Below are 20,349 nucleotides of genomic sequence, written 5' to 3' on the forward strand. Positions count from 1 at the left end.
AAACTTGGTAGCCCTTCCTACCAGCATCCTACAGGCCCAATATCAGCACTCTGAGCCTTTTGGTTACTGAGAAGAAGTCGTTTACAGATTTTAACATATTTGAACCCTGTGATCTTGAAAATGGGTCAAGGTCATTCACTTGAACACATTTGGTAACACTTCCTCAAAGCTTCCTACAAGCCCAATATCAGCACTCTTATCATTTTGGTTATTGAGAAGTCATTTGCATATTTTAACACATTTGACCCCTGTGACCTAGAAAGTGGGTCGAGGTCATTTATGTGAACAAACTTGGTAGCCCTTCCTCCAAACATCCTACAGGCCAAATATCAGCACTCTTGGACTTTTGCTTATTGAGAAGAAGTCGTTTGTATATTTTAACATATTTGACCCCTGTGACCTTGAAAGTGGGTCAAGGTCATTCATTTGAACAAACTTGGTAGCCCTTTATCTCAGCATCCTACAGACCCAATATCAGCATTCTGAGCCTTTTGGTTGTTGAGAAGAAGTTGTTTAAAAATTTTAACATATTTGACCCCTGTGACCTAGAAAGTGGGTCGAGGTCATTTATTTGAACAAACTTGGTAGCCCTTCCTCCAAGCATCCTACAGGCCCAATATCAGCACTCTTGGACTTTTGCTTATTGAGAAGAAATCGTTTGTATATTTTAACATATTTGACCCCTGTGACATTGAAAGTGGGTCGAGGTCATTCATTTGAACAAACTTGGTAGCCCTTCATCCCAGCATCCTACAGACCCAATATCAGCATTCTGAGCCTTTTGGTTGTTGAGAAAAAGTTGTTTAAAAATTTCAACATATTTGACCCCTGTGACCTTGAAAGTGGGTCAAGGTCATTAATTTGAACAAACTTGGTAGCCCTTCCCCAAGCATCCTACAGACCCAATATCAGCCTCCTAGTCCTTCTAGTATTTGAGAAGAAGTTTTTTGAATGAAAAGTTTACAGACGACGCACGGCGCTCGGCGGACAACGACGGACGAAGCACGATGTGTGTGTTTTTTTTTTTAAATTATCTTATTAGTTCGAAGAAAAATTATAGCATTCAAAATATTTTAATCATAGTTATAACTAATTGTGGACAGCAAGCACGGAGCTCAGCTAGCCCGGGAGTTTTACTTATCCGAAAGTTGCCTGGACATTATATGTGTGTTGCGGTCCACTTTTCACTAAGCTGGCTAACTCCATGTGTTATTTTCAAATTTCTTTAACATTTTCATCAAAACTTAAATACACCCGGACTACATTAAAAAGTTATTGTTTTAGATAAATTAAATTCAAGGAAAATTTGGCAGCAAGTAATTATTCTACAAGATAATATTGTATTTACACATTATACAAGCATAATCGGTACAATCTTTAATTTCATACTGTTTTCTTTAAGTCTACAAAGTAAGGAACAGATCAGTGATTTGTGGGATATTGAGAACCATTAACAATTTTGTTTTTCTAGATTGTTTACACTTTCGCGAAATAATCATGGAATCACGATACGGATGAAAGTTCGTTATGAGTCAATTTTCGCAATTTCATAATGTCATAAAAAAATACAAAGTGAAGAAGAGCAATCGAATATACACCATTGGTTTCACGCGAGCCGTAAACACAGAATTTCTGTTTCTTAATTTGGTAAACCGATTTATGTAATGCATGACGCTTTCATTTTAAAAAAAACTGACAAAAGTTTTAAAACATTTTTATATCAAGTCCTACCTTACTCCTATACAGAAACAAGTGTGATGTAACAGGTCTCCATACAGGCCACATCCTTCAATTCGTTTCTGTATTATAAGAATTCCTTTTTCTTACTCATATCTCTGATAAAATTACCTCGAAGTACTTCATATACAGAAACGAAGCTTTCTACTTTTGCCAGTACAGAGGAACCCACTTAATGTCACGCTTTTTAATGTCACTTTCGGGTTAATGTCACGTTTTCTTGAAACACCGATTTTTCGGATAAAGTTGAAGCTAACGGAATGATGGACACTATGCCAACTTTTAAAAAGTTTAAAGCTAACCTGCCTTTCAGGAGTGTCAGCTAAAAACAAACAAAATGATTTCAATCAATTTCTTTCCAAATAAAAATTTATTAATAAACAGCATGTAAAACACTGTCAAAAGTCTAACAATACAAAGTGCTGAGTTTTAACCACAATAAAAACATGATGAATAAATTAATATATAAAGAGTTCAATATTTACCAGGTATAGCTTCAAGATTAATGTTTAATTTCTTTTACTTCTGAATAAGAATCCTGATTAAAAACTATTTTTTTTTGTTTTATAAACTCTGTGACTTGTTTTACATATTTATATATAGGCTTACAACCAAATGTGAATTTGTTGCAATTTCTAGTAAAGAAATAATTTGTCAGTGCATATTGAAACATTTTCATGACAATGTCTGATGCAGTTAATGAAAAATTCTCCAGGGTCTATTATAAATACATTGCAATAGCGACTTATCTAAAAATGTTACAAGGCAGAATGGCCTAAATAACAGACAGACAAAGGAATGAATACATATATTTACCTTTCCACAGAGACGGCACTGATGGTAAATAACTAACCATGAAAATCTTCTACATGAAACCATTTCACTGATTTCAAATCTAAGACAAGAAGAAAAATTGAAGTATGACTAGCATTAAAATCAGTTTCATTGTCATTCCAATGTAACAGAAATGTGTCATTTTTCCATAATGATGGAAAATAATTTAAAACCTTCACAAACTGTCAGCACTTTAAATGTTGAATATCCAGGTATAAAAACAGTGATCATACAAAATATAAAAAAAGAATTTGGTAGACCAAGTAGGTATCATTAAAGCACACAATTCATTAAAGATTAACAACATTCCTTTATGTTACCTATAGTTTCACAAGTCCTCGATAAAATGAAATCAAACCTGAGTCTGTATCAGTCAGGCTTAAATTGAAAGTAAAAATTACATGACTGCGTATAGAAGTACTAATTTAATGAGGAATTGCACTTAATAACATCAATGGCTTAACATTAGACAATAATTTAAATGTTTCTAATTAAACAAATATTAAAATTGATTATATCAACTGAAATAAAAAGTTGATAATTTCCATTGAAACATTTTTTCAATTAAGGACCAATTTTTTTTTTCAATATTTTTACAATAACTCATTGATGATGGACTTGAAAGACTTCATGTCTAATGATCAAGCATGAATATTGTAACACAAGCCAATAGCGAAATCATTGATCAATGAACATCAATGGTGAACTATATCCATACAAAGGGAGAGATTTTGTATCAAAGGAGACCTCTATTGTTATATGAATAATGGGTAAATGATATGTACATGTACGCTGGGAATCTCTAATGAAGCAAAATTTCACAGCATTTTTCACTTATACTGCTGATAAATATTACAGCTGACATGTAACAGTAAAATGTTACAATAAAAAAATATGTAAAAAGAACTGAAAGAGATTTTCAATTTAAGAAGGTCATGGGATACATTTCTAACTGATCTGTAGAAAAAAAAGTATCTAAAGATTTATCCAGTATTTATAATATACATTGTAAGACAAGTTCAACAGCATGATAAGTACAATTTAAGTTTTGAGGGCACAGTCAATTATCTTAATTCAGACATATATCAGCAAATTTATAACAAAAAGAAATGCCTATAAGGCAACGATTGTCATAGATTTATGAAAATAGGTTACTTTCTATAAATAGTAGCGTGACCTTGTAACACCAACAACTCATCTCAAGAGATTCTTGATCTTTGTACCAAGGTTACAAAAAAAAATGCGAAGAGCTGAAAGTCATTCAGAGTGATATAAACTGTAGCATTGATTTGATAAGGACGGGCACATATGGGTAAAAAATAAAGACAAAAAAAAACACAAAAAATATAGAGCACAACCTTTTGTTCCGCCGAGAATGCTCTGATAATGTAAATGTATCATAAGAAATATTTTCCATCTGTCCAGCAGATTTCTGTTTTTTCTTTTATTCTATTTCTACAAAAATAGTGAACTAAAATCAAAATTAAACAGTAATGATCTGTATAGATTTAAATTCCTATCACTATTTTTCTGTCAGAAAGAAATGTGCTGTAATATTGAATGGGGTGGGGGAGCAAAAAGACAGGGAGAAAGATATTGACCATCAAACAATGGAGAGTAACAGTTTCTAATGCCAAAATTTCCAAGTAAGGAAAGATTGGATGAAAATAGACTGAATTGACAGTTCAAATTTTTCTAGATTTGCTTCCGAAATAGAATCTAGTTTCAATGAGTACAGTCTAGCAGAAAAATAAATTGTACTATGACATGTAGTCCCATCAAGAAGCAAACATGGGGTAGTAACACTACACATCCTTGTAAGAAAAGACAGGAAGAAAGATATCTACAACCAAACAAGGGGCAGTAACTCTATACATCCTTGTAAGAAAAGACAGGAAAAAATATATTTGCTATACAACCAAACAACGGGCATAAAAAAACTCACTCAGATCTATAGTTTAAGAAATGTTGTACATATTGATGTGAAGAGGTTACAAGACTGAGATGATAAACCCTCAGGATATACATAATAATGATAATATCTACAAGATAAAATATCCACAGCCATGTATTAAGCACCAAACTGAGCAAGCATCCTAGTGTAGCCAACAGAGAGATTTCATCAATTCACTTCGCTCCAATGTTGCTGCGTAAACAAGTCTAATAGAGATTCATTTAATCAATTTCTGCTGTAACATATACAGACTTCAAAAGCTCTGGATTATTAAAATTATAACATAGACAAACATAATTTAGTCTAAGATATCATCCATATATATGTCTTTGTAAATCTGTACAACACTCCTCTCCTAAAAGGCAATATAATACTGTGAAGGCTTCAAATGACTATTTTAGAAAAATAAATTGAGAAAACCACAGTCTGGTTCATGATTTCCTTCAAAAAAGTACATTTTTTTCATTTATTTTATTTAGAAAAGCACAAAAGATTCATTAAGAAAAAATGTTAAAGAATGTTTAGAGTATGCTAAGGCAGGTTAGACAAACACAACAGAGGAATCAATCCTAGATCTGAATATCACAACACTAACATATCCCAAATATAGATGACAATCGAGTACTGAAGATCATGTGACTATCGGTACATCTCATTAGACCTCTAAGCACGTTGATTGGATAAAATGAATACTTAATGTTACAACCAGTAGAATTCCTATAGATAGGAATTTATTTCAGCAAAGCTACTTGGGCATCCGGGAGAAAGAAGAAAATATAAATGTACAAGAGATCCCTGTGGGATTTTAGCATTCACCACTTTATCTAAATAGATATGTTCCTATCTCTATATCACTTAAAACTTTTCATTTCTTGCCTTTACTTGCTCTTTTGTCAACCATTTTGCTTTTCCCTGTCTCTACCAAATTGGCACAACTTGACAGCAAAGGGAAACTTACAAAGGAAATTTGAATATGATTCATAAAATTTCTCTCAAAAACCAGCAATAACAAATTTTAGCTATCAAAATCCAAGATGGCAACATGTTGGCAATCTTTTTTCTAATCAATCTAATATCTGATTATGCATAACAAGGGGCGGTGCAAAGTTTGCATATGAAATGTGAGAAAGGCTCATCAGGTTCTTCTCAGGAAACAGAGATAAACTTCAAATGTCAAAATCCAACATGGATAAGAAATAACAAGAAATAGCAATAATAATTTTTTTCTAAAAATCAGACTAAATTCAAGATGGCCGTTTTTCAACCTATTTTTTAATTACATTAATGATCAATCGGATACCTGGTAAAGATGTGTTCAGAAATGAAAAAAGAGAATAAACTTTCAGTCCTTTTTAAGAAACGACGATAACATGGATTGTTATCAAGCAGATCAACAGTTGGTAATCAATGAAAGGTCATCTGGAAAACCACAACCTAATGATAGTGTGCTAAAAATATGACATTCAGTGAAAAATGACCATGGTTGAGAAAAAGAGGAGAAAATATACTCAATTTATTACAAATAAAAGAAGATGAGGTGAAGGCATAGAGTGTTACATCAACAGAATTAGGATACCATCTATTGGTATTTATGTAGCTAGAGCTTTTTTCACAATATCTACTGTCAGAAATTTATTTATCATTAACAAGATTTGAACAGCTGGTACAACTTTTCAATTTGGTTGCATTACTGTCAAGCTATGGCAATATATATGGCATTATATTGTCAAAATTTCTCACAACATTTCATTGCCACAAGTATCTAAGACAAATTGTTAAAAAGGAGAGTAACTTTCAAACAGCATGCCATCAAGTGGATGTACATAAGTACGATGTAATTACATATGTACATATCAAAGGGAAATAACTTGCCAAGGATCGAGATATCAAATATTCCTGCAATAAATACCAATATAAATAATCCATATACAATTTACTGAGTAATAAAAACATAAAATGCTGTCCATTATCAGCATGTTGGGTTTTCGTTCACAACCTGGGTTCTTGGGAGCTGTGAGAAAACTACAGCCTCTCCGCTCCTCAATCTGTTTTCGGAGGAAGACTCATGTGCTGTATCTGTACCTTCTGGTTCACTCCTGTCTGACTGTGCAGGTGCCTCAGAGAGACCTGGAGATTCCAGGTTATTTACTAACATTGTCTGTGTAAGGCGTTGTTTCTTGAGTTGTCTTTTCCTGATTATGATGATCACCACCAGGGCAACGACTGACAAGGCCAGCAGGGGAACTAACACTCCTACTGCCACTTTGGCAGCATTGTTCACTAAAAAACCCAAAAGTGGAATAAAGATTTAGTTTATTTGTAGTCCCAGACCTTGTAGCACCATTCAACAAAACAGAATTGATCAAAGATTGAGCCATTTCCAAATACTGACCTCGTGACACCTTCCAATAAAACCAAATTATCATGTAATCAAAGATGTTGTTGTCTCCACATTCTGATCTTGTGGCAACATTTACTAAAACAGAATTACCAAGTAGTTGTCTCCACACTGATCTCCACAGTGTCACACAGAGACATGCTGTTTACAGAAATGATTACCACAGTCAGACAGAGATGTGTTCTTTACAAAACTTATTAACAGTCAGAAAGAGACACATTATTTACAGAGCTGATTAAAACAGAGTCAGATAGAGACAATGTTCTGTACAGAACTGATCACCAAACAGTCAAACAGTTGTTTTTGGAGCAGTACTTACATGTAGCACAATTTTCAGTGATCAGATTCAGCTTTTCATCCATAAAATCAACTCTGCCCTCTTTTTCCGAAATAAAATCAATCTGGAAAAAATAATAACAAACATCTACCTAAGAAAAATACACAATAGTTTTAATGCCAAATCCTGTTTGTGCTAAAAAAAACTTTCATGTACAGACAACCTATGATGTCAATGGTAACAACCTTTTCTTTCTGTCAGTAACATATTGTGCCCACATCAATTTATCAGTTACAAACATTGTGGGCTTATCAATTCATCAGAATTCAGGCACAAATATTGTGGACACATTGATTCAACAGTATTCAGTTACAAACATTGTAAGTCATTAATTCATCATTATTCATCTAAAACACTGAGGGGACATCATTTCATCAATATTCATTTACAAATATTATGAGCACATCAATTCATCAGTGTGCATTTAAAAAACTAAGGGCACATGAAGTCATCAGAGTTCAATTACAAACATTGTGGATTTAATGATTCATCAGAATTCAGGTACAATTTTGTGAACACACCATTTCATTAATATCAGTGTCCAAAAAAAGCAAAACTTAAGCCAGAACAAACTTCATAAATTCACAGTAAAATTTCCTCTAATAGAGCTGTATTTCTATGACATATCTACACAAATAGTTTTTTTTATTTAGTATTTACAATGACACACTTACATTGACCCGATATTTTCTGGCATCTGTGTAACCTTGTTGTACAGTTATGAATACTTCTTGATCAAATCCATCAACTGGTTTCCTCTCCACCTCCCTGTCGAAAGTTCTTTTCCAGTCCACGGCAGGATTTTTACACTAAAATATAACCATGTAATCTTAATGCATCATCAAACAATGAGTCTTACTTGCCAACCTTTTTCCCCTACAGTTATTTCTTAAGAAATTCTCTCAAATTCAATATTAAATCTCCATAAAAGTAGATTATTTTCCATTGACTTTCTAGTGAGAAACGTCTTATTGAAATAAGTGAGAGCTGTCCCAAGAGTGGCAGACTTATACCTGTTACTCTGCTATTAAGGCTAACTACACTGGGAAATACAAAAATAGAAAATTTTTCGTCATAACAGAAATTCCTTCTATTAACACCAGGTAAGCTCTATTTTTCATGAATCATTTCTATTTCTAATTTACTTATTCTATTAAATTTGTAGTTCCTTTATAGCTAGCTCCTTTTACCTTCCAAATATCAGACACACTTGCACAAGTACCATACATTAATCTTCTATCAATGAACACAACACTTGCACAAGTACCACTATCAATGAACACAACACTTGCACCAGTACCATACATTAACCTTCTATCAATGAACACAACACTTGCACAAGTACCACTATCAATGAACACAACACTTGCACAAGTACCACTATCAATGAACACAACACTTGTACAAGTACCATACATAAACCTTCTATCAATGAACACAACACTTGCACAAGTACCACTCTCAATGAACACAACACTTGCACAAGTACCACTATCGATGAACACAACACTTGCACAAGTACCACTATCAATGAACACAACACTTGTACAAGTACCACTATCAATGAACACAACACTTGCACAAGTACCATACATTAACCTTCTATCAATGAACACAAACACTTGTACAAGTATCACTATCAATGAACACAACACTTGCACAAGTACCACTATCAATGAACACAACACTTGTACAAGTACCATACATTAATCTTCTATCAATGAACACAACACTTGCACAAGTACCACTATCAATGAACACAACACTTGTACAAGTATCACTATCAATGAACACAACACTTGTACAAGTACCATACATTAATCTTCTATCAATGAACACAACACTTGCACCAGTACCACTATCAATGAACACAACACTTGCACCAGTACCACTATCAATGAACACAACACTTGCACCAGTACCATACATTAACCTGCTATCAATGAACCATCATACTTGTGATCTCCCAAAAAACCCTTATACAGACATTTCCAGGCAAATCAGGTAACACATGAATTATAATTTTGACTAGTCACATGCTTGCTGAATTTGTGTTTCCATGGTAACAGTTTAGAAACATATGCATCAAATTATACATAAGTTACCAACTTACCAAGTTTATATAAAAGTTACTGAAGGGTTTGGGTGTGAAAGTCCCTTTCATATCATAATATTATAATAGAGAGTAGGTTAATATGGCAATTGCTCTTTAGAAATAAAGTGCATACATTTACCAGGTGCTTATGGTCTTTCATATTTCTTTTAAATTGGTTCACAAATTCATGGCAACCAATATTATTGATGAAAGGGAAGATAAATAAGTGAATGTTGCATATAAGCCTTACTTACTTCAATGGCTATGTTTAGACTTATGGGATCATCACATTGGTTGATGTCGACTGTGATGTGTGACAGACAGATTCCATCTATCCTGTAATAACAGTCAGCATGAAGGTGATGGTATTTACATATCTGCCCTGAAACAACAGAAAGTAAGCATTTACATACAGATATCATACAGCATTATCAAGACTACCATATCGTAATTCATTATGGACTTACTAAAATTCAGGACTTCAATAGCAAACTTTTAATAAGAAATGATTTAAAATTTACCATATCACACCAGTTGAGACAGAGCAATCTGATATCATCGAATAACCATCTGAAATCCTATCAGATTGGAATAAAAAATAAATTGTGAATTCGTATTAACACTACTAGTATAAACAATGTGATGATACATAACACCATTAAACATACACATACCTTGACAAACCTGTACTAGGTAAAGAATTGAGAAGAAAGCTGCAAGCATGTTGGAGTCAGCCATAATTATCAGTACTGTGTTTATCCTCTACCCCATACTGCCAAAATTTCTCTCCACTAACTTCTCAATTTAATGATCAGGTTTGATAATCTGCCAAAAGTAAAAACTGAAATACAAACTTATTCAATCAACCATCTAATTGTTTTATAAGCATTTGTTTATGGGGACCACCTCTCTCTTTCCTTCTGACTACCAGAGCCTCTGAGGACTACCTATCCATCCCCCTGCTCGGGGTCAGAGACTCTGGTGACCATCTCTTTATCCTCCTTGGACCAGAGGCCCTGGCAACCACCTCTCAATCCCCCTGGGGCCAGAGCACAGAGCGACCATCTCTCTATACCCCTGAGGGACAGAGCCTCTCCGATCAGAACCCCTATTTATACAAAAAACGTCCATTAATGCTCTTCAAACTAAAATTTGAAGATTTGATGGCTGTTTTCCTTCTAGTTCATTTAATCCCTTTATCTGCCAGAACATGATATTAAGATTTTCAATGTCTGCCTTTATTTTTCCTATTGGAGCCCCATCCCTCTGCCCCCAGGCAGACCAATTGTTCCTCAATTATCTATACAAAATTCAGCTTCTTTTGCCTAAAAGGCACATTCCACCTATTTGATCAAAATACCTTCATTCCATCAGAAACAGAAGATTTTTATACTCTGTTTCTTCTGTTGGAAACTAAGTCCATCTGCATTCTTGGTTAAACAAACTAATTTTCACAAAATTGAGTTCTTTTCACCCAAGCCTGGATGCTCTGACCAAATTTCAACAAGTTTCAGTCATTCCGAAAAAAAAAAAAAGATTTTTAAAGAACTTGCTTAATGCACATGGGGCCTAAATTAAAACCAACCAATGAAAATATGGTTTCCCTTGCAAATATTTAATATGATTTTATATGATACATAATGAACGCAGGCATTAAGCCTTTATGTTCATATCAATGAATAACACAATAATATAAATATATGTACATAACTTTTGATGCAATTTCAAAGTGGATCAAGTTAGCAGCTTATTGTAATATTTTCCATGATAAACTATTTACGTTGTCCTTTATAACGGAGGGAAAATAGATTTGGTTCATACGATACATATAATCTTTCAAGTGTTCATCAAGTTTGATTTCAAACTGCCTCACCGAGGTAGCATCTACCACAGACTGGGATAAGTTATTCCACAGCTCGACTATCCTTTGGCTAAAAAAGTTTCCTCTGACTTCCAATCGGCACCGTTTCTTAAAAAAATTATGGGAATGGACCCTTGTTCTGCCCGTGTTATCCATTTGGAAAAGGTTTCCTGTTACTCTCTCATCGAAAAAAAATGTTCATCATCTTAATTACATTGACCATATCCCCACATAGCCTTCGGTATTTTAGCGTTGGAAGACGCAGTATATGTATTTGCCATTCTGTAAGTACCAGTACCTGCCCTCGAATAGCACAATTAGAAAATGTCATCATTCTCTCCCTCTCTGAACCGATGTGAAAACCTAGTGTTTTCTTAAACATAAAGATAGTTCAGTGAAGTAGCCGCGATGATTAAAAAGCAACCACTATCAGTTCCGCACTTTATCATGGAAGAAGATGGTTTACACGAACATAATGCAGCCACCCACTAACCCATGCATTCAACATATGCACCCACCTCGAATATATAAAACCACAGTTGCTAAATGAAAGAATGTTACACAATGCAAAAATCAAACTATAATTACCTATCCGCTTTTCCAAAACAATAACAAATTGTACAGGAAACGCAGTATGGATAACTAATGTTAATGTCGAACAACTGAAACAAACATCCGGAATATCTAGTTGATTTTATATAATCGTACGGAAAATGTTTTTTTTAAATGCCTGAAGTAATACATTAGAATCCAGTGATTGACCTAAACACATTTTGCCGTGACACAAAAAATGCATTAATTCTAGATGCATAATGGGAGAAAAGTAACCATTAGTAAAAATAAGAATATATGAGATTCTTGAGTTTTTGGACAGCTTTTCATGACGTTTGTAGATTTTCTGTCTTCTCAACACAAAATCATATCTTTAGCTTTATCCCAGATTTTACTCCAAACTTGACAAAGTACATTATAAGACAGGGTGACATATTCTCATACAAATTGTCAATCTCTACCTGAGTTGTCGTGCCTTATACAGTTACAATAATGCACTATAGGAGAGATTGGTATGTAGTAAGCACTGTATGTTTTATTTTCCAAACTTTCTACTTTGGATTAATCTTTCCAATTAAGTATCAAATGAAGTAACTTTGTTATTTTTCGAGTTAAAGTTTGTAAAAAGATGTACTCATAAATTTACTGACATCGCTAAACTTCTTTTCACTCACTCACAAAAAGGAGATAGAAACATTCTTGGCCAACTGGTTGAACAAAATCTCTGGTTTACACGTGACATTATTCTATCGTCCCATGATTGGATTGAAAAGAACTTAGTGTGATGGCATGTGTACACTGTGTCTTTATTTTTGTAGCTCAAACACTTCGTTGCTACAAGACGTATATCAACGATTTTTGACATATTTCACACTTAAATGAAATAAGCGATACCATTGAATATACATATCTCAGAATTTCTTCGGGTGAGTAACATATATTGACTATAAGTTCTGATACCAAAACCAGTAAGAAAATCATGCGTGACGTTTCCATGGCTACCACCCGGTTACCAGCCAAACGACCACTGTAAACTAGCGTATTGCACAGTGGACGGTATCGGAGTAAATTCACAGGACTTTTCGGCTGTAGTGAAATCTTATATATCCTAAGGTGGAAATTAGTGTGACGATATGGCAATAAGATTAATTTCGAATCTATACGTACCCGGGTTTCTTGGAGATGACCACGTACTAACCATTCTCATCTCCCGAAATTTCACTCCGTCAGATGGTATGGCCGTCAGCCTGACTTTCGATGGGGCCGATAATGATAATATCCGATGAAAGTCTCCACATGTCATACTTGTTACATGCATAATGATTGCTTTGTCGAATGCTCAGAAAAATTACACAAGGATGGATGCCAATATGATATATATATACTATGCCGAAACTAATTTTTGTCATAAACAATGGACATAAAACATTATGCCCTGGCTAATAACATACAACTAAAAAACGCTAAATAGAAAGAAAGGAACAATCCCCAACGAAGAAACACGATTTGCCTTTGATTAAAAAAATATTTATATGGAAATATGGATCCTATCAACTTTGTACTACTGCATATTCTATAGAATCTCTTGGATCAATATCCCACAGTTAAAGAAACGTATCCTTTTTGGATTGGGAACTTAGATGATGTACAAAACTTGGCGAGAAATTTACAGATATTTCAAAATGAACACCAAATTATGGACCTCTTTACAATAAGATGTAAACTGATGACAGGCTAATCCGTGTTATCTTTGAGTAACAGTTAAAATAGCAGTAATATACAATGTATTTGATCCACGAACAAGTAAAACAGAATGATAACTATAGCATCCAACAAAACAATGGTTTGATCATTCAGGAATGAAGGAGTTGACAAATGGAGGAAGACTTTGACGAAATCGGAGAAAATAGCTGGATGTCTTAATATTCCAAACAACGGTGGCAAAAACAGAACACATCAAGATACGCGTCACACTGCTCTGAAATAAAGGAACCACCAAAAAAGACATAATGCAGAAAATTTAAAATGTCTTACTCTTTTATTTTGTTCACAAGGAATATCATAATTTCTTTAAGTATTGAAAAAAAACTTGGGACAGGAAAACGTTGATTATTTCTTAATTGTCTTATTCATATGTTTTTGACGTCTTAGGATTTTTTTTCGTGACTGGTTGGGGTTATTTATTTATCTATTTATTTGTGTTTATAAATCATGGCAAATATTGCAGCAGAGAAAGACATTAACATTATACTCTATACTAATTATGTGTTTCATCACCTTATAGTTGTCGTCATCAATTATCCCATTGTTTGGAAGCTTATTACATGGAAATCTTTACAGTTCTAATTCTAAATCATGCTGGTTTTAATCTTCAAACTTACCTTGAAACATCCCCACAAAACCGTCTCCAAAACAGGACATACAGGTGGGATATTCGACCAAAGGAGATAACTCGCTACAATCTCTGGAACCGTAAGCTCGGGTTCCACACTTGAAATCAAGCATGAAGATTCATCAAGATTTTGTAAAACGCGTAATTCCATCTTTATACCAGTATTTATGAATATAAACATACAAATACAAGGCATTTCGTGCTAGCCTTGGTTATTATAACTATTACGCGTTTCATTCAATAAAAATTACTTACCACAGCCAATATCCAAATAATTCCCAAGCAAGCTTGGCGAGGAAAAGACAGATGAAGTAAATGAAGGACGTGTCTTGATGGATTTTCAAAGTAAACATTGCAGTAAGTAGTTAAACGATAACAGAGACAAAAGATGGAGCTATGGCTCACATTGCTAGGCGCCCAGCAATTAACCAAACATTAGTCTTGACGTCATAATGTAGATGACGTAATAATGAGGCATGCGTCATAGTAACAAGCATGTGACCGGCAGTAGATAAATTAATTTGCTTAGATAAACATAGTCTCGTATATAGGTCGCAATTTATTTTGGTTTTTATATACGTAACAAAAAGAAAGAATAAATATGATATTACGAAAGGAATTCCACGACGATTTCTCCGACAAAATAACAGAAAGACATTTCAGGACAACATATCGTTTTGGATAAGAAGTTATTTTTTCTGATTGAAAACAATACTTTATTTACAAATGAATCAATGAGTTTAAGAATATAAACGAATGGAATAACACTTTTAATATAAGTAATTCCACTTGGCATCAGATATTCAAACTTCCTTTTCTGATCACTAAAAGTACTAAACTTCAATGGTTTCAGTCTAGAATTAATCATCATATTCTGACTACAAATTCCTTCCTGTTCAAAGCACGTCTAGTGGTATCTCCTTTGTGTATACTTTGTAATTCTGAAACTGAAACAATTATTCATACTTTATGGGAATGTCAGGAGGTCCAAAATCTCCTCTCCTGTTTTGAAAGGTTGTTAGATATTCTTACTATTCCTTTTAATTTCAACAAAGAATCTTATCTCTTTGGATTTCTTACGCAAAATTTGAGTAACAGTAAGATTGATAATGAAATTCTTATTATTATAAAGGCTTATAAAGGTAAAAATAAAAAAATAAAAAAAATCCAAGCGAACAAACATCAAGATCATCTTCAGACTTCAACTTCACAAATTCAGTTTATCATGGGATAATATCATCAAATTCTTTATTGTATACTCGATAAAGTTTTGGTGACCAAAATCAAATAATGAAAAGCTATTTTTTAGCTTTTAGAACAATCCCAATGTCCTGTCCTGATGATGGGATTCACACTTCTGATCACTTTTTGACATTTTTCATGACATCTGCTGATCAGATTCCAGCATTCCATACTTATAGCAGACAATTCTTGAACGAAGGTCTACATGTCCGTCAATTCTGTGTGCATCTGAGATCGCAGTTGGGAAAGTTGACATCATTGCATGTCTTCAAATAGGGTAATCTAAGCCAAATTGGTGAAAGGCACATACATTTTCAGCAGAACAATACAATCTAGGTTTGTTTTTCAGTTTTAAGTTTGCTTTTGTGCTATGAAGTAAATGTTTGATTCATTATCATGTTCTGTGCTGACAGGCGTGTCTCAAACAGGGGCTTTTAGCTGTTGATATTGTTCGTATTGCCTCTAAAGCTTAGAAAAAATTATAGCGAGTTGAACTTTAAAAATGTTGAATTTCACTGAAGTTGCAAATGGTATTGTCTACTTTTGTTTTTAAATCAATTTATTACTACTGTCTGGTTTTATCACCAGCATTTCTTGAAATAAGTTTTGATTCATTTTTACAAATATGCTTAAAAATGATTTATTGATTGACAGGGTTTAATGTCTGTGTTAATACTGTTTAAAAACTAACCTTCTGCGTCTAATTTGTTTCTTTGAACAACAAAATACTTCACTATCAAACAAATATTCATATTGTATTTTACTAGTATGCATTTAGTTATATTTGGTTAGTTTCCCCAGTATTTCTGTAAGGGGAGATAAATCTATTTCTTTTTCAATTAAAATTCAAATATACTTGTTTAACTTTAACCTTATTAATTTAAATCTGAATAGAATAATTCCTTAATATCAATATAACATTATCCCACACTAAAAGCAAGAAATTTATATGCAATAATGAGTTACTAGACATCTAGCTGTAAATACATCAGTAGCAGCTGTACAATGTAGTATATATGTACTATATGTGATGTCCACCTACAAAGATTCTTTGAATGGATGATTGGAGTAGAAATTGCCATCAGTATTTAAAAAAGATGATAAAAGAATCTATTCGCTCCTATTCCAAATCAAATAAACGAGATAATGGCAGAAGGTTAGAATTATCGTGTAATGACACAAACCTACTTCAGTTTTATGTTTAAAAGAACAAAATAGTCTGAAGGCTTTTATACACTTCTGTCTCAGGTGTGATTAACTTCATAACATTTTTTGTGGAATAATGACATATTAGCAATAACAAAACAAAAGACTGACGAGAAGGGAGATAAATCTGCTTTTAATTATCTATGTTAGGCAGCATACAGCCTTAATGGAATAAAGTATTAGTATGAGAAGATATGTGAAATGTATTCAGAAATGCAAGTAAAACTTTCACAAATTAATTTTACAGATATAGGAAGACAAAGCGGTGTGTAGGTGTGTTTATGTTTCTTTAAAAATTCAGTTTATTTTTAAATTTTATCGATTGTTTTGTATTAGAGAAAAAAACATTTGAAATGCTTTTTATGCTATAGAAATTAAATGAAAGGCTACACTACCATTTTAATGTATAGGTGAAATCTGCTGAAACAAAATATCAGTCATAAGTTTTTTTTCAATATGGAAATTACCATTGTGGATTATAATCAGATGATTCTGTTTATAACAAATATTTGTGTAAATATGAATATTGCATTAATGCATGAAATGTTTTCTTAACTGTTATAATGCGAAAACACAGCGTAGAAAACTAACGATTACACTGCCACTATCAGAAACTTATGGTTTGAAATGTTTGCAAACAAATTTCTGACTACAATTTTGTTTGATTATTTGGTCACTATGTCTCCAATCTTTATAAAAATAATGCTGTAGTGTCTTTGTGTACCACTGGGTAGGGGATGGTCTATAACAATACAAATCATATTAAAGATTTTGTATGATTTTCTTTTAAGTGGTCTGAGTGTGGATGAACTTGTACATTTTGCAATTTGTAAGTTGGTACAGTCTGTATGTAGTTCTTTTGAGTGGAATTAATGTGGAAAAATTGTACAAGTTCATTTATGCAACAGTAATAATTTTTGTCCTTGATTTTTCTGTTGAAGAAAATTGACATTTTTAGTGTTGATTTGCAAATAAGTATTAGTAGTGAATTCTACCTAAATGTAATGTCTTCACATGACTTTGAAATGTACCACATGTATTTTTGTGAGTTTGTGGTAATGTTGGAGTATAGATAGACATATGTGCTAATGTACAGTCATAATATGGTAGTTTTTTCGCTGTGGTGTCTCCAGTTGATCATTAAATTTATCTGGTACTATACACCTCAGTTGAAGACCCAAGGTTCCTGTGGTGGTTCCAATTATCATTGAACTTCCTGTGTCATTTGGCAAGAAGTTTACAATTTCCTCCAAGTTGCTCTATATGAAATGTGATGGACCTTTCTTAAAATGTTTTGTAAGCTGGTCACCAGCTATAATAATTCAATGTTACTCTTTGCTTTACATATTCCAAAGATACAGAGTACACAATTCGCCTAATATTGAAAGCAACACTCTTGGATGTTGAAGATGTTTCATTAATTTGGTTTCATTTCCTCATGATATGTGATTGTTTCTGAGGAAGCAATCAATGGCAACTTACTACATTTCCTGTATATATAATTATCCATCTATGTACAAGTGTATCATAGCCAACCGTCATGTAATTGTAAGGTTAGAGGAGTGTTTTTACAGCTAGTTGGACTAATGCAACCATGGAATTGTGTTGTTATATACCTATACAGTAAGCTGGATTAGAACAATCACGGAATCATCATCTTATCCACTTATACAGCTAGCTGGATAAGAACAATCATAGCATTGTTACATTATCTACCTATGCAGCTAGCTGGATAAGAACATTCATGGAATTGTGTTGTTATATACCTATACAGCTAGCTGGATAAGAACAATCATGGAATTGTGTTGTTATATACCTATACAGCTAGCTGGATACGAACAATCATGGCATTGTTACATAATCTACCTATGCAGCTAGCTGGACTGGAACAATCACGGAATCATCATCTTTCCTACTTATACAGCTAGCTGGATTAGAACAATCATGGCATTGTTATATTGTCTACTTATACAGCTAGCTGGATTAGAACAATCATGGCATTGTTACATTGTCTACTTATACAGCTAGCTGGATTAGAACAATCATGGAACTGTTATTTTCTTATACAGCCATGAATGTATTTTTTAAATAATTTTTCAAACAGTAACGTACAACATAGAAGCAAATGTAGCAGGGAAGCAAAGTAGGTAGAGATTGAAAGAATCAATGACAACAGAAACAATAAAAAAACAACAATAATTTGAATTTAACAAATTTAATAAACAAAATATACAAATGCCTTATGGCTGCTATGCTAATAATGAACAGATAAAATTTACAGATAATTTTATTTGTTTTATGAAAGGAATTATGAAATGATGCCTTTTGGAATATAACAAGGTAACATCAAGAATATAAATGTTCTTCGGTGTTACTATTAAAATCTGCACGAAACTGATGTTGAAAATGTTAGCCTAGATATAATCCATAGAGTCACATGTGTATACAAAATCCTCCTTGGTACCCTGTCCTCTTGTATTTCAATGATTGTCAGTTAATTAGTCCTCCCAAATATGAGGTCACTGCTGCTTGTGTCCACATCACAGGATCAGGTTCATTGACATCACTAGCTACTCGATGTTTCTTCTACAGGAAAAGAAACTAGATTAAATTCACATTTTAATCTACTTCAATACTTAACCTGCAAAAATGGTAATATCTTCACAACTTATTCATGTAAACAATCTAAAAGTAATATAAAGATATATGTTTTTATCTTTTATTTTTTCATTGTAATTTTGATAATGATACGTTTCCTGCTTGTCTGTTGATAGGTGTCGTGTCTGTCATTGGTATGTTGGTCGGTAAGTGTCATGTCTATTGTGTGTAAGTCAGTCAGTAGGTGTCGTGTCTGTCGTTAGTAAGTTGGTCGGTAGGTGTCGTGTAATTCGTCGGTCAGTCGGTCGGCAGACGTCGTGTCTGTCGTCGGTCGGTAGGCGTCGTTGGTAAGGCGGTCGGTAGACGTCGAGTCCGTCGTCGGCAAGGCGGTCGGCAGACGTCGAGTCTGTCGTCGGTCAGTCGATCGGTAGGCGTCGTGTCCGTCGTCGGTCAATCGGTCGGTAGGCGTCGTGTCCGTAGTCGGTCAGTTGATCGGAAGGCGTCGAGTCCGTAGTCGGTCAGTCGGTCAGAAGGCGTCGTGTCCGTCATCGGTCAGTCAGTCGGTAGGCGTCGAGTCCGTCGTCGGTCAGTCGGTCGGTAGGCGTCGAGTCCGTTGTCGGTCAATCGGTCAGTAGGCGACGAGTCAGTTGTCGGTCAGTCGGTCGGTAGGCGTCGAGTTCGTAGTCGGTCTGTCGGTCGGTAAGCGTCGAGTCCGTCGTCGATCAGTCGGTCGGTAGGCGTCGAGTCCGTAGTCGATCAGTCGGTCGGTAGGCGTCGTGTCAGTCGTCAGTCAGTCGGTCGGTAGGCGTCGAGTCCGTAATCGGTCAGTCGGTCGGTAGGCGTCGAGTCCGTCGTCGGTCAGTCGGTCGGAAGGCGTCATGTCCGTCGTTGGTCAGTCGGTCGGTCGGTAGGCGTCCAGTCTGTCGTCAGTCAGTCGGTCGGTAGGCGTCAAGTCCGTAGTCGATCAATCGGTCGGTAGGCGTCGAGTCCGTAGTCGATCAGTCGGTCGGTAGGCGTAGTGTCCGTCGTCAGTCAGTCGGTCGGTAGGCGTCGAGTCCGTCGTCGGTCAGTCGGTCGGTAGGCGTCGAGTCCGTAGTCGATCAGTCGGTCGGTAGGCGTCGAGTCCGTCGTCAGTCAGTCGGT

General features: G+C 34.5%; 1 protein-coding gene across 1 annotated transcript; it reads right to left on the reverse strand.

The window, feature by feature from the left end:
• Positions 1–2,098: 2,098 nt before the first annotated feature.
• LOC132562142 (uncharacterized) lies at positions 2,099–11,848 on the reverse strand. The gene is made up of 6 exons (XM_060226869.1): positions 11,805–11,848; positions 10,030–10,180; positions 9,610–9,737; positions 7,935–8,069; positions 7,243–7,324; positions 2,099–6,805 (listed from the first exon to the last, which is right to left on the reverse strand). Exons 2-6 carry the CDS (start codon positions 10,091–10,093, stop codon positions 6,495–6,497), a joined length of 720 nt encoding a protein of 239 aa, XP_060082852.1. The 5' UTR covers positions 10,094–10,180; positions 11,805–11,848; the 3' UTR covers positions 2,099–6,494.
• Between the last annotated feature and the right edge of the window lie 8,501 nt (positions 11,849–20,349).

Source organism: Ylistrum balloti, unplaced genomic scaffold, assembly GCF_031769215.1.
Source record: "Ylistrum balloti isolate Yb309-2 unplaced genomic scaffold, AGI_CSIRO_Ybal_v1 Utg371356, whole genome shotgun sequence".
In the NCBI taxonomy this organism is placed as follows: domain Eukaryota; kingdom Metazoa; phylum Mollusca; class Bivalvia; order Pectinida; family Pectinidae; genus Ylistrum; species Ylistrum balloti.